Source organism: Emydura macquarii, unplaced genomic scaffold, assembly GCF_026122565.2.
Source record: "Emydura macquarii macquarii isolate MOO-44397 ecotype Brisbane River unplaced genomic scaffold, CSIRO-AGI_Emac_v2 contig_1002, whole genome shotgun sequence".
In the NCBI taxonomy this organism is placed as follows: domain Eukaryota; kingdom Metazoa; phylum Chordata; order Testudines; family Chelidae; genus Emydura; species Emydura macquarii.
In genome coordinates this window covers 155,126-170,000 of record NW_027131139.1, presented here as the reverse complement: position 1 = coordinate 170,000, position 14,875 = coordinate 155,126, and the positions used below count along the sequence as shown (strand labels likewise).

General features: G+C 54.2%; 1 protein-coding gene across 1 annotated transcript; it reads left to right on the top strand.

Moving 5' to 3' along the window:
- Positions 1-504: 504 nt before the first annotated feature.
- LOC137150653 (E3 ubiquitin-protein ligase TRIM39-like) lies at positions 505-10,187 on the top strand. The gene is made up of 6 exons (XM_067544637.1): positions 505-933; positions 1,793-1,888; positions 4,245-4,475; positions 5,833-5,855; positions 5,959-6,059; positions 9,583-10,187. The coding sequence occupies exons 1-6, from the start codon at positions 505-507 to the stop codon at positions 10,185-10,187; spliced, it is 1,485 nt and encodes a 494-aa protein (XP_067400738.1).
- Positions 10,188-14,875: the final 4,688 nt, after the last annotated feature.

Sequence of the window (14,875 nt, the reverse complement as noted above, 5' to 3'; positions counted from 1 at the left end):
CAGCATGGCTGCGGTGGGGGCACTGACATGGTTGGCTCCAGATGGTTCAGTTCCCTAGTGCAAGACTAACATTGGGTTAATCTCGCACCAGCAGCAGGCGTGTCAGAGTGCTCACTCACTCCAAGCAGGGCTGGGCATCGGGGGCGTAGTGGGGCAGAAACCCATTAATCTGGTTTGCGGCTGTCCAGGTGGTGACCTGCTCTTGACTTGTGCTGGAAAAGCATTGAAATCCATGCATTGCCCCAGCTGTTCGCCTTCCATGTGTTTGCAAGTCTGGAGTGGAAATTTCCAGCAATAAAACCCACTGAGGGCTTCCAAGGAGGAAATTGTAATCAAAAACAAATCCCCAGTGGCAGTGCTCAGTAGCTTCTAGTCCCTCCCCAGTGTCCGTCCTGCTCTGCTTTCTAGCCCCTCCTGCTGTAGCCCTGCTGGAGAAAGCTCAGGAAGGAGGAACTCCTTTTGCTGGCAGACCTGCGAAGTGGAAATATACTGAGTGCAGCAGCCATGGCCTCAGGAAATGACCTGATGGAGAAGCTCCAAGATGAAGTGTCTTGCTCCATCTGCCTGGAGTATCTGAGGGACCCTGTGACCATCGACTGCGGGCACAACTTCTGTTGCATGTGCATCACCGACTACTGTGAGAGGTGGGAGGGCTCCACGGCCGGGGTGTTCCTCTGCCCTCAGTGCAGAGCGGGGTTCCTGCAGAGCACGTTCAGGCCCAACACACAGCTGGCCAACATTGTGGAGGGCATTGAGCAGCTGGCACTGCAGCCGGACAAGGAGCCCAAGGAGAAGCTATGCGAGAAGCATGGCAAAAAGCTGCGTCTCTTCTGTGAGGATGACGGGGAAGCCATTTGCCTGGTCTGCGACAAGTCCCGGGAGCACCGCTCCCACACGGTGATCCCCATCGAGGAGGCTGCCCAGGACTACAAGGTAGGGGCATCCAACTATCCAGAGCCATCAGAGGGGCCTGGGTTGTTGGGAGCCTGGGCTGTGGCTTCTGCCTGGGGTTTCAGCCAAGGAAGGTGCTGAGGCTCCACCTGTAGCCATGGAGGAGTTCTACATCCTCTCAGCCAGAGGGTATCCAAGCGGTGGCTGTGAGGGGCTCTCTCCCCAACACAGAGCAGAGGGTGCCAGGGCTTACCAGGCTGCGACACCACCCCCTGCTTGAGCAGGTTGGGCACCAGCCCAAGAGCATGTGACCAAACTGATGGATGACATGCTTCCTCGCTGCTCCTGGCCTCGGAGCAGGGCCCCTCACTAATGTCGCCGCAGAGCTGGGCGCTGGCTGGCTGCCCCTTACCACTGCTTTGTGAAGCCAGGCTCTGGCCACCCCCTCTCCACTGATCCCTGGAGACAAGCCCCATCTAGCCACCTCCTCACCACCACCCCACCAAAGTCAGTGCCTGGCCGGACGCCCCCTCACTGCTGCCTCCCTGCCCAGAGCTGGGCCCCCACTGGCCGCCCCCTCACTGCTGTCCCCTGAGGCCAGGCCGGAGCCCTTGTGTTGGAATGGATGACTGACAAGAAGTGGGGAGAGGGACCCCCGGCCACCTGTGACAGGCCTGGGGCACCGGCCTCGCTGCGACTTTCCCTGACTAGTTCTATGTTGGCTCTGGGCAGCGTGAAGGATCCGCTCAGTGGCCCGTGCCCTTGGCTAATGCTCCACAGCTTGAGGAGCCTGGGGCGAGCGGTTCTCTGCCCCATTGCAGCCCTGTGTTGGAATCCTTCCGTGGGGCCCCCACTGGCCCAAGTGGATGCTGGGAGGATTCAGACCATTTTCTCCCCTCAGATGAAACTGCAGGAAGCTCTGGACCTTTTGAGACAACTGACGGGGGAGGTTGCAAAGCTCCAGGCCCAGGAGGGGAAGAAAACCACCCGGTGGAAGGCAGGTGTCGTGAGTGTGATCCCAGCAGAGCCTCTCCGGTGCCTTGGGTCTGGGGATCCCAAGCAATAGCAAGTGGGTCCGGCACAGTCGCTAAGGCGAGACGTTCACACATTGGTTTTACATCAGTTTAACTCCAGTGGCCCCTGATTTTCCCCAGCATAACTGAGATCAGAATCAGGCCCCAAGACTATGATGGAGTGTCCCGCTGGGGCAGGAGCAGAAAATTCCCTCTGGAGGGGACCATGACATAAGCCCAGCAAAGCGGGGGAGGGAGTGCAGACCTGGCAGAGCCGGGGAGGGATCGCCTGGCCCCCGCAGACAGAGCCCATTGCTGTGTTCCCAGGAGGAGTGTGTAGCAGAATGGCACTGCATGCTCCTCTGCCTCTGCTGTCATCCTGAGACCATAGTGGGCCCCTGCGGCAAGGTGCCAGGCCTGCTTGCAACATGTGTGTGTCAGAGGCCCCTCCACACACACACTACGCAAATGAATTTAATTCCCCAGTATCATGGAAACAGCCTGAGTCACTTTGAAACTATCCTGCCTGGGCAGTTGTGCAAGCTCCGCTCATTGCACAAGCCGAGGAAGCAGGAAGTACTGTGTCATCGCAGAGTCTGAGCAGTTGTTGCACTGGGCCAGCTCCACACTCCCCTCCTTCCGGGGGCAGGGCCCAGCTTCAAGGTGCGTGGCTCACTCTGTGCTGTGCTCCCCTCACCATCTGCGCATGGGCATACACAACACCAACCTGACTCTGCCGGGCCCATGGGCAGTGGTGGGCAAGCAGGCACAGGGATCTTCAAAGGAGCAGCCGTCCCAGCTCCTGCATATCAGTGGGAGAGGGATGGGGCTTGTGGGGTGAGGATCTTCTCCCACCCCTGCCAGACAGCTGGGGGAGGGTAACTGAGACCCCCTTCCCCCCGCTCCCCCCCGCGGATTCCACTAGAGTCATCCCCTGCCAACAGTAAAAAGCATTTTGGTGACCAAGCCCGCCCCTCACTCCCAGCCTCAGCTCCATGAGGGTTAATGCAGCCCATGGCCAGGACTGTGTGTGGGAGAAGGAGGCTGAGCTCCTAGGGGTAGGGAGGGGGGAGACCCCCAGCCCTGCGGGGTTCCTGGCCCTGCTGGCATGGAACCAAAGTATTGCTGCACCAGGCTAGGCTTACTCCTAGCCAGCTGTTGGTTACATGTAGCTGTGAGGGGCTTTGAAGAGTGCATGGCACAGCGTAGTGGGGACTGGATGGCTCAAGGTTGCTGATGGGATGTGGCGTCTTTCATCCCTTTTCAGTTTCAATCCAGCCGTGACTGAAAGTCGTTGCTGGCTGCTGGGCTATTTAGTGACTCATGCCATGAGTTTGAGGGGTTCTCAGTCCACTTGCCAGCAGACAAATGTCCATGACACAGAAAAACCCACTCCTGCAATTGGCATCTTGTTGACAAACACAGAAGGGAAGGTAGATCTCAGCCCTTCAGTCCCCTCATGCCCACGGGTGGCATAACGTGGGGAGGGAGCGTGCGCCGCCCTCACCCATGTACAGTGGATGTTGCCGGTGGCTGGCTGCGGAGCTCCTGGCTGTGGAGTCAGTGTGCTGGCATTCCCTCCCGCCCTGCTGTGGTGCCAAGGTGGCAGGGCAATGCAGGATGAGTCCAGAGGAGTCTGTGTGCCCAGAGCTGGAACCAGGAGCCATCCCTGCCCTCTGCCCATGCAGCCTCACCCATGGGAGCTGACAAACCCGCTGTTTGTAAACAATGTCTCTGATCTGACTTGTCCAATCAGCCAGGAAGAGACCCCAGCTGCACTCTCTTGGAAAACATTCAACTTGGAAAACATCAGGGCTTGGCAGCTCAAACTGGGGCGTAACCCTGCTGATACCCTAACAAAAGGGTCCCAGGAAACGTCCCGACCTTTGGCCATCATAAGCCCCATGACCCCGAAGTGCAAGGAGGAGAGGGTGGGCCTGGGAAAGAGAGCGACATGAAGCAGACTGAGTGCATGGGCTGGAAATGGCTTGTGCTAATGGGGCAAACAGAGGCCAGTCTAAAATCCACCCAAGTGCAATACAAAGTAGGTGGAGCAGGGGAACCCTCCGCAGGGATTAACTCACCCTGTGCACAGCTAGCACAAGGCTGGTGCCCTCAAAGGGGTTTGTGGGCCTTGTGCTACTTCTCAGACAAATGGCCCCTGGGGCCCACCCCACCACCCCTAGACCCCCAGCAAATGGTCCATGGGGCCCAATCCACCACCCCTAGACCCCCAGTAAACAGCCCACCAGCACGGCCCAGTGCCCCCAACTGTCCTGTGTCAAATGTGGCCTCATCTCACTGAAGTTCCTTGGCCCCGCGTGGTTTCTGCCCTTGCAGGAGAAGGTGAGGGCGCAGCAGGAGCTCATTGCAGCCAAGTTTGCCAAGCGCCATCAGGCTCTAGAGGAGGAAGAGCAGCTGCTTGTGCAGAGACTGGAGGAGGAGGAGGAGGAGACTCTGCAGAAGCTGCGGGAGAACATGGCGTTCCTGGTAGAGCAGAGCTCCAGCCTGGCCCAGCTGATAACAGAGATCGAGCAGAAATGCCAGCAGCCGGCTGCCGACCTGCTCAAGGTAAGACCCCCATCACGGGTCCACATGATCAGTGCTGTGGCCCCAGCTTTGGAACGGTCTCTAGGAGGCCCTTCAGTGCCAGAGCCCTTTGGGGGTGAGACAGGAGAATGAGAGAGTGAGCAAAAGGAGACAGGAGAGAAAACCATGGCTGATAGCGAGGGAGGAGTGGGCAACCTGCCCTCCAACACCAGCTGCCAAACTACCCTGCTCCCCGCAAGCTCCCTCTGGGGTCCGCCTCCTGCCACACCAATGCCCTGCGTTCCAGCTGGAAACCTGCCTGCCCACTCATTGCGGGGAGGTTTGTAACAGGGAAGGGAAATAGCCACTGGAGCAGCCTCCCAAGACCCTTGGAGTCACTGGGGAGAGTCTCTGACTTGGGTGATGCTGGAGCTCAGCTTGGAGGCTCAGAATGGTCCCTCCTGGCCTGGACATCTGTGGGTCTATGCACTTTTTATTTTGTATAACACCCCCTCTCTCATGGAGTGTTTGCAGCTGCTTCAAGCTTGCTTGGCATAGGAGTGACTCTGTGAGACCATTGTTGGGAGAGACAGAAACAGTGATACCTTTGCAAACCCTGAGAGTCCTGGGAGCCTTTCAAAGCGCACTGGAGCCCCCGCTCCTCCCCCCCTCCCATCAAGTCCAGCTTCAGAAAGGCACGTTCTGCAGAAGCCCCAGCAAGGTGCCGTGCCATGCAAGACAGGACTGGGAGCTGGGTTGCTGCCATCTGGGTTTTACACCAGAGTTACCAGCCCTCGGTGGTACTTATTTGTCTGTCACGGTATCAGAGCCTCCCCGTCTTCAGTGCATTTATCCTCACACACCCTGGGGACTAGGAAGAGCTGTTGTCCCTGTGCTACAGACACTGAGGCCCAGGGAGACTCAATGACTCACCCAAGGAGAGCGTGGCCTCGCTAGGAATGGAACCTCAATTTCCTGAGTCCAAGGCTGATACCCTCACCACTGCAGCATCCTTCCCCTGATGGCTGTTTTCTACCACATACATTTCCAAGTCTCTTTGCAAGAGAAGAAGAAACTGAAAGATTTTAAAAATGAAAGTTGAGATTTTTTTTTATTGTTCCCAGGCCCAGATCCTCCAAGGTATTTAAGCATCTAACTCCCACTGAAATCAATGAGAGTTAGGCAAATACCTAAATACCCTGGACGATCTGGGCCCCAAGCCCGGTACAGTGGGGAAGTCCTTAGCCATGGGTTTTCTGGGGTTGCAAAGGCTGGAAGAGAGAGAGATGAATCTGGAGGAGGCAGGATGCTGGACTGGCTGGACAAAGATCTGGCTGGCATGGAAACTCCTCACTTAAAGGCAGACCTTTAATTGCTTTTCTGTTTTCTCTCCCTTTAGGATGTGAAAAGCACCTTGATCAGGTATGATGCACATTTCAGTTCTCCATTGTGTTCCTCTTAGAGGCATCATAAATGGTCCCTGTGGGTGGCTGTTGTATGCTAAACAGCTAACCTCTTCTCCTAGGAGTGACAGTGTGAAGATTCAGGAGCCAGAGGCCATTCACACTGAGCTGCAGGATTCATATGAGGTCCCCAGGGTGACGGAAACACTACAGAAATACAGAGGTAAAGGAGGGCGGATACAAAGGGGGCATCTAACCAGGAGCTGGGCATGGCACAGTCCATGGAAAGGGAATGCAGGGGAGTTCAATGGGCTGATTTGGGGCTCTAGGATCTCTGGGTCAAAGGCATGAGTCCCCAGAACAAAATGCTCAGGGGTGGGGGGAGGAGGCAGGTTTATTTAGTGTGTTGCTGAAAGGCGCAGAGATTCCAGGGGAGGGAACACAGGGCCAGAGAAGAACCACAAGTGCCAGCCACATGAGTGTGTGTTTGTGAAAGAGAGTGTGTGTGCTTGTGGGTGTGATTGCATACATGAGTGTGTGTATGTGTGTATTAGAGAGATGTGTAGCTCATCAGCTCTGGTCACAGGCCCCGTGTGCACCTCCTGGATATGCCTGCAGTTCTACTCTTCAACAAAGCCCCAAATTCAGAGCAAAACCATCACGATTTGCCTGGCTCCAGGGCCAGCCTGGGTTCCCCTACCTACCTCAGCCAGGGACTTATAGAGAAGAAGCTCCTAAATCCAGGAGATCGAGGACTGATTAGCCCCTACCAGAGACACACTCAGCCGCAAATGGATGTTTAGGAGGCGACAGTGCCCCTTGTACAGTAGCTGAGGTGCCAGATACCCACCCCTCACTGCCCACCGCAGCCCTCCTGCTTCCTGTTGGTGGCAAGCATCACTGAACTGCCCAGCGACCAATCCAGCTGTGCTGTGTAGAATCCTCTGTCCAGAAGCCTGGCTGGTGGGTCATGCTCACATGCTCAGTGTCACACTGATGGCCAGATTGGGGATTGAGAAGGAATTTTGTCCAAGGCCAGAGGGGTAGGGACCTGAGGGATGGGAGGTTCACTTTCCTCTACAGCACGGAGCAAGGATCAGCTGCTGAGATCATCTGGGCACATCCCAGCTAGTCAATTCCTTGCCATGCCTGGGGCCTCGGGCATTGATGGCACCTTGGTCTCTCCTGTTCCCTGCCTGTGGCTTACAACAGCTGAGTCACCTGGGGACTGGAACGCTTTGGTTTGACTGAAGTCGTTGGGTTCAATGTACAGGTGTCTGGGCAGAAGGGGTGTCCAGCCTGTGTTACACAGGAGGTCAGACTAGATGATCCAATGTCCCTTTAAACTCTACGAAATGATAAAGCTACAAACTGCCTGAGACCCTGCACTGCCCTCCCCCAGGCACCAAGGCCAGCTGTACGTCAGCAGGCACATTCCTTGCCAACCCAGTGACAGGCGATGAGGTCACGGCAGTTCCAGGGAGCCATCGCGAGCTCAGCAGGGCTGGATGAGAGCCGCAGGGCTTCGGGAAGAGGAAGGCGCAAACCCCTCCGTTATTAGGGACATGAGGGCCAGCGAAACTCGCCCAGGGCTACAGGGTATAAATGCTTTCTCAAGCCCTGTACTGCGCTGGTCCCAGATCCTCCTCAGAGGCTGACGTTCCTCCTCTCCCACTCCCAGCCCAGCCAAATCCGCAGGGAATCTGTGCTCAGGGCTAGGTTGGGACAGAATCTATCCTGCTGCTTTTGAGTCATGGGCGCAAATCCATTTCTTGCTTAAAAAAGAATTCCAACTTTTCATTGGCTGGGTCCCAAAGAGCCAGGGTGAGGGATGCGAGTGCTGGGCTCGGCACAGAGGCTGAAGGGCTGCGAGTGCCAGGCCTGTGGCAGCCGGACAGCCTGGGCCCTTCCCTGTGTGTGAGCTGGAGGACGGGGTGGGAGGGATGCCAGCTGGACACAGTATTGCAGTAGCGGTCACACGTGTGGGTGCCATGAGTGAAGTACAATAACTCTCTCCTCCCACTTGAGATCCCCCTGTTTATGCATCCCAGGATCGCATCAGTCCTTTTGGCCACAGTGTCACACTGGGAGCTCCTGTTCAGCTGATTATCCACTTTCACCCCCACATCTTTTTCAGAGTCACTGCTCCCCATCCCCAATCCTCTAAGTGTGGCCTACTGTCTTTGTTCCTGGCTGTATACACTCACATTTAGCCATATTAAAATACACATTGTATGCTTGTGCTCTGCATTCCAAGTGATTCAGAGAGCTGTGTCTTAGTCACCCGTCCTCTTTGCTATTTACCACTCCCCCAATTTTTGTGTCATCTGCAAACTTTATGGTTTTTTCCAAGTCATTGTTAAAAATATTAAATGCATGAGTCCAAGAACCAGTCCCTGCAGAACCCCACTAGGAACACAGCTGCTGGATGAGTCCCCATTTACAATTACGTGTTGAGATCTATCGGTTGGCCAGTTTTTAATCCATTTAACGTGTGCCATGTTCATTTTCCACTGTTCAGGTTTGTAGTCAAAATGTCATATGGTACCAGGTCAAATGCTTTACCGAAGTCCAAGTCTATGACTTCAACACTATTACCTTTATCAGCCAAACCTGTAACTTCATCAAACAAAGATAGCAAATCATGATGGTCTCATTTTGAATGTGGGGCTTAGTGGAGAGGACACCTGAGACCTGTTCAAGGTTTGGGAAGGTTTTCTTGCACACCCAGCAGTCAAGTGGATCCTCATACGTAATAATGCGCACAAACTCCACCAATCCGAGGTGACTGAATGTGTGGCTTTTAGTCATGAGTCAGGTGTTGTAAAGAGAAAGTAACTCTACCCAGACACAGGTGGGAGGCCGTGGGGAAGGAGGTGTCCTGTGATGGTGCCACGAGCATGAGGCTTGATGGCTTTTCTTGCCCCGACACCCCTTCCTCACTCTGACCTTTCCGGAGTGGCAGAACCCTCACCTTGCAGTCTGAACTGCCTGCTAGCCTGTCCCTTCACCAGGTACTGAGGGTGGCTGGGGTTCTGGGTGAGGACAGCTCTGCTCACTAGGATGGGGACAGGCTGTGTGTCCTGGTCCCAGAGGATTTCAGGGGCTACAACATAAGCTGTGCCAAAGGGTGTGGCATGGACCTTTCTGCATATGGCTAGTTTACAAGCAGCCAGTGACATTCTTTACCTCCTGCCAAAGAAACAGGCCCGGCTGGTGGGAGGAAATGGGGTGATTTCTGCACACATGGAGACTGAGTGCGTGCCAATCCTAGGCAGTGCCTCGAGTGCTTTCTAGGCGGGTGAGTCAAGAGGACAGCTTTGACAAATGGTTAGGAAACAAGTTTTGGACCAGGATGCCTGGGTTCTATCCCTGGCTCTGGGAGGGGAGTGAGGTCTAGTGGGCATGAGCAGGGGGGCTGGGAATCAGCACTCCTGGGTTCTTTTCTGGGATCTGTGAGGGAGGGTTGTCCACTACTTAGATCAGGAGATAGGGAGTCAGGACCCCGGGGTTCCCCTTCCATCTTTGCTGCTGACTCCGTGTGTGGCTGCGGGCAAATCCCCCTCTCCATGCCTCAGTCTTAGGGAGATAATGATACAGAGCCGGTCCTCGGGAGGGTGGGGATGGGGGCTGAAATTAATTCCAATCTATGCAGCACCTCCTCGGGAGCTGCTAGGAGAGAGCAGGACATAACTAACCAACAGACACTGACGGGGTGGACCCTGTGATTCTCTTTCTGTCCCTAGTGGATGTGACTCTGGACCCCGGCACAGCCAACGCCTACCTGCTCCTGTCGCAGGATCAGCGGAGCGTGAGGGTGGGCGACAAGAGGCAGGACGTCCCCAGTAACCCTGAGCGGTTTGACACGTGCACCTGTATCCTGGGCCGGCAGCGCTTCACGGCCGGGAGGCACTACTGGGAGGTGGAGATGGGGGACAAGACGTGCTGGACGCTGGGGGTCTGTGAGGAGTCTGTGAGCAGGCAGGGAATATTCACGCCCTCGCCAGCAAGTGGCTTCTGGACAGTGTGGCTGCGCAATGGGGACGAGTACGCGGCGCTCACCTCCCCGCTGACCGAGCTCACGCTGAGAGTGAAGCCCCAGCAGATCGGCATCCTCCTGGACTACGAGGCTGGAGTGGTGTCCTTCTACAATGTCACTGGCAGCTCTCACATCTACACCTTCCGCGACACCTTCTCTGAGGCCCTGCGGCCGTACTTCTACCCGGGGGTGCAGGCAGGTGGCCTGAACAACGCACCGCTGACCCTCCAGCCGCCACTCAGCAGCTGTGAGCCAGTCACTGCCAACTCTGCACCTTGGGCTCTCAGGACAGACCAAAAAGAAAAAAAATGAAAAGCCTCTGGTTCTGGAGACAGGATGCCTGGCTTTTGGGCTGCTGCGGTGACCTAGCACAGCAAATCCTATGCTCTCCGGGTGCTGAGAGAGCAAGAAACTGGCATTCAGCCACAGCGCAGGAGCCCGTCCCCCCATCCTGTTAGCACTGCTGCGAGGAGACCTTCCTGCACAGCCCCCGGAGGGGGAGATCCCACCCAGCATTTCCATTCCCCGGCACTGGAATGCAGAGTCAGCAGCAGGAGCACCAAGTTTTTCTTGTGGGTCCCTGGGCAGCAAACTGCGGCTGCTTCCTTGTTCCTGCTTCCCAGAGCCCTGAACCATTTTCTCTTCTGGGTTTCTGTGGACACTGAAGAAGCACCTGAATGAAATAAAACACCGCTAGGAATGTGCCAAGGTGGTCCCGTGTCATGGGACGTCATGGCGGCTAAGAGGCAGTTTGCCAAGGACCTGAGTGCCTTGCCCAGTTTGCAAAGAATGCAGCAGCTGCACCATGTTTAATAGGGAGGGCAGGTGGAGACGGTGGGTCTCTGGTGTGGCCTGCTCCAGGCCTAGCCACTTGGTTTAGCCATGGAGCACGTTGCCTTCGGCTACTCTTGTTTTAAAGGGCTCGATGAGCATGGACACAGGGATGGAGTCACGTGTCTGTGAAGGGTGGTGCCTGCCAGCAGAAGGCAGCCAGCTCCAGCCAGCAATGATCACCCCTTCTGGTGAAATACCAAACCCTCCCGCTGGATGCTCTGAGCCCAGCCCAGCCCGGGGGCGCCCGAGCTGCCCACAGCCCTGTGCATGTGCTGCCCCTGGTCTCAGTGGCGGTGTGTGCATCAGCACTCAAACCCAGTGGGGACTTGGAAGCCTGTTTGCCCAGGAGCCTCATCTCTCTAGGTAACTTTCTTCCATCAGTGAACCATGCACTACAATAGCGCACCTGTGTCTGGCCGCACTTGCTGCAGGAGGGAGGTAGCTAGGAGATGCAGTGCAGCAGGGGCACGCTCTGGACCCAGCACGCTCGTGAGCCTTTCACATTGCGCGTGTGATTCAGGGACTCCTGTGATTGTCTGACAGAGCCACCTAGTCCTTTGCCCTGCGGCTCTCGGCACTCAGCCTGCACCTGGCTGTGATGCTTGTCTCATCCCGAGAAGCCCATGTGCCACATTGAACCAAATAGTCAGGCATCCCTCCCAGCCCGGTGCAGCTGCAGGGCCAGTAAGAGGAATTTCATATACGCAGAACCAGTTAGACTCCTCAGAAGCGAGACAGAGGGTGGGGGGAGGGAGCCTGTGTGGCCCCTCAGGCTAGGCCGAGCTCATGGCCATGCCCCTCTCAGGGAGCAGTTTTGCCTTCTTGACACATATGCACCCTGGCCCAGATGTATCCCACCGGCTACAGGGAGTTCCAGGCTGGGCCAAGTTCACCTGAGGTCTTTCTCCAGCAGGTGGATGGCTGCAGAATCTTCTGCATCTCTCCAGGGTGAATCGTCTGACTGATCTCTTTCCATTTGCAGATTCAGGTGATGAATCCTTTCCTGCACGAATGACCTACGAAGGCCCCTGGAAGCAGTACTGCCGGGCCAGTCGCCTGCCCACACGTGGAGTTTTCTCTTCTCTGGAATGATATCCCAGCCTGATGGGCAGGGCTGCCATGTGGCTGTTTCCCAGCATGGTGGTTGGGGTGCTATGCGGCCATGTCCCAGCATGGTGGTTGGGGCACCCGGCGGCTGTGTCCTAGCCAGGCTTTCAGGGATTTTGTGCAGCTGGAAGAGGTGATAGTGATTCACGCTGGACAATTCAGTGAATGGTGTTACACTGCCACTATGGAGTCAGTGACCAAGCAATGGCACTAGGGGGCACTGCTTTTGGGGGAGACATTTCTCAAATGCGATGTGAAGCTGTGGGCCTGAACACTTGTGCACTTTTCACAAGAGTGGGCTGTGTTAACCCCAGGGGCTGGCCAAACTCCAACCCAGCCACACAGCTGGAGACACTTCCTGTCCTAAACTGGTGTTAATCACTGTCATGTCCCATCTGTGTGTGGTAGACAATGTTTCCTGTGTCTATAATTGGCCAGGCATGACAGGGGCTGTCTTGTGGTTTGAATGGTTTGCCAAGACACCTAAGAGCTTTGTTGTTGTTTTATTCTGCAAATCAAAATAAACAAAGCAGTAGAGCTCTAATGTTTTTGTGTTGTTAAGTGCAGGGGAGCAGTAGACGCAGACTGTACCTGTATCTCTGGCGCAATCCAAAGCGTCCCCGTCTACCCCTCCACTCTTGCAGACAGTGCTGTGGACCCCCACGATATGTCTACACTGGAATAAAAGATCCACGGCATGCCCGTGGCTGGTCGGGTCAGCTGACTCGGCTTGTGGGGCTTGGGCTGTAGGACTAAGAAAATTGCTGTGTAGACATTCAGGTTCAGGACCCCCCCTGCTTGCGGAGTCCCAGTGCTTGGGCTCCAACCGAAGCCCAAGTGTTTACACAGCAATTTTACAGCCCAGGGCAGTGGCCTTTGGTTTGACCGGCAGCAGCTTTTGCAGAGTCAGGTGTTGATGGAGCGTGCCCTTTGTTTAAGTAATGACTTTTTATACCCTTTTGTAAACAGCTTTTACCTAATTACCTTTTTACTTATTATATATGCTAATTACCTACATTGGGTTTTTACCCTTAACTGCATTTTATTTTTACCATGATAATTGGGGTTGTTAAAACAACATCTGGTGATAGGAGGGGAGGTGTAAAAATATGCCATTGGCAATGAAAAAGTGTACTGCCAAACGTTTAAAAATAACATGTTGTTTTATCACCGTTATCTATGTGCAGCTGCAAGCAGACATGTTGTGTAGTTTGTTTTGCTATGTGCCGTGGTGTGCAAAAACGAAGACATTTGCAAGGTTACTCAGTAGTTCTATTTATCTCTGCCACCTGGAAGATGTTATGCTACACGGGTCAAAATAGCCACGCAAACAACTAAAGCTATACTAGGCCTGTAGGACACGGTCAAGCAACTTAAATTGTACTGGGCCTTCAACATGGCTGACCATTAAAATATTCTTCAAATATTCCTTCAACTGCATAGCTTCACAGTGAGCTCTTGCAATAGCCCATGTATTTGGCTGTTCAAAGTCAGCAGACAGCCATTCCATCTTCACCCTTGGTGGTGGATTTCCCCCCTTTTGCCTCACAGATATTTTGCAGGACACAGCAGGTAGCTACAACTATTGGGATATTTTCTCACTGAGATCCTACCTAGTGAGTAAACTCCACCAGAATCTCTTCAGTCTACAAAAAATACATTAAATTGTCTGTCTACAGATTCTGAGCCACTCGCTGAACCTTTCCTTGGTGCTTTTGAGGTGGTTAGCGTACATCTTCATGGGTAGGCTGGGTATCCCAGGATCACTGGGCCAATGGTAATCTGCCAATCAGGAAAGCATTTCCCTTCTTGCAGCTTTCTGAACAGTCCTGTGTTCTTAAAGAGGTGAGCATCAAGCACCTTCCCTGTCCAGCTCACACTGATATCAATGAAGCATTCCCAGTGATTCGCTAATGCTTAGAGCTGGGCAAATCTACAGATATCCATTTTATATCCACATCTGCATCTGCAGATGCGGTTGTATTGTTTACAATCTTTGCAGATTGCGGATCAAATGCGGATCCAAATTTTTGTATCCATGCAGAGATCTAACAGTGAAATAGGGTGTTGGTATGGGTGCAGGTAGGGATGCGGATACATATAGAAGGTGGAGTGCAGATCACAGGTCAGATACAAGTTAATTATTGCAGATGTGGATTGGATGATCCAAAGTTTTGTATCCACGCAGGGCTCCACAAAATGCTTGCCTAACCATAGAAAAATAGTCTTTCTACTGAGGTACTCCATGGGAAGAGGGCTGGTGCCAAAATAGAGACATGCGTGCTTCTAGCACCCCACTGCAGTCTGGGAACCCATTGCTGCAAATCTACCCAGTATACCCTGCACATTGCTGAGAGTCACTGTCCTACCTAGTGGAAATGAGTAATGGCCCTGCATACTTACATGACACTGGCCCCCCCCCTGTGGATTTTCCCATCCAAAATGATTTCCCACTGACCAGTAGCAATCTGGTGTTGCAAGCTTCCACAGGGCATCACTCACTTCTGCACTGCCAATTCATCTCTCCACTGCAGAGCTGGGGTGAACTTGGCCCACAGACCCAGAAATATGGCCTTTTGCATCCGAAAGCTCTGCTGCCACTGCTCATCATCCCAGCTCACAATACTATGTGATCCCACCAGTCAGCACTTGGTGCTCCGCCATCTGCAGCTTATCCGTGAATGCCAACAACCTTGAGTTGTTTTTCACTATGTCCCTTAGCTAATTGTCCGTGAAGAAATTGTGATGTCTCCTGCCATTGTGGTACTTCCTGCAGGTCTGCAAATACAGGAAGATTTTGCGTCCTGTGTTTGCACTGGTCATGAGAATAGTTCAGGGTTCTGGGGGCTGTGTGCTTCTCTCGGCTATGGCAGCCACCGAAAAGTGTTGTGCGGGTTTGTGGGGTTTAAAAAAAAGGTGTAAAAATTAGGGTTTTGGATGGCATTATGGGTTGGAGAAAGTTGCATGCTGGGAAATTGACCCCCTTGCTCCCAGAGATCCCTGGGCCAGTGGTTTCTATCCCACAACACATTGCAAACATTTCCCAGAAGGCATTGTGT

Excerpts from the sequence above, each read along its gene's own strand:
- LOC137150653 (XM_067544637.1), top strand. The coding sequence starts at position 505 with ATGGCCTCAGGAAATGACCTGATGGAGAAGCTCCAAGATGAAGTGTCT. Across the intron at positions 934-1,792 it reads AGGCTGCCCAGGACTACAAG|ATGAAACTGCAGGAAGCTCT; the intron begins GTAGGGGCATCC and ends TTCTCCCCTCAG. Across the intron at positions 5,856-5,958 it reads GTGAAAAGCACCTTGATCAG|GAGTGACAGTGTGAAGATTC; the intron begins GTATGATGCACA and ends CTCTTCTCCTAG.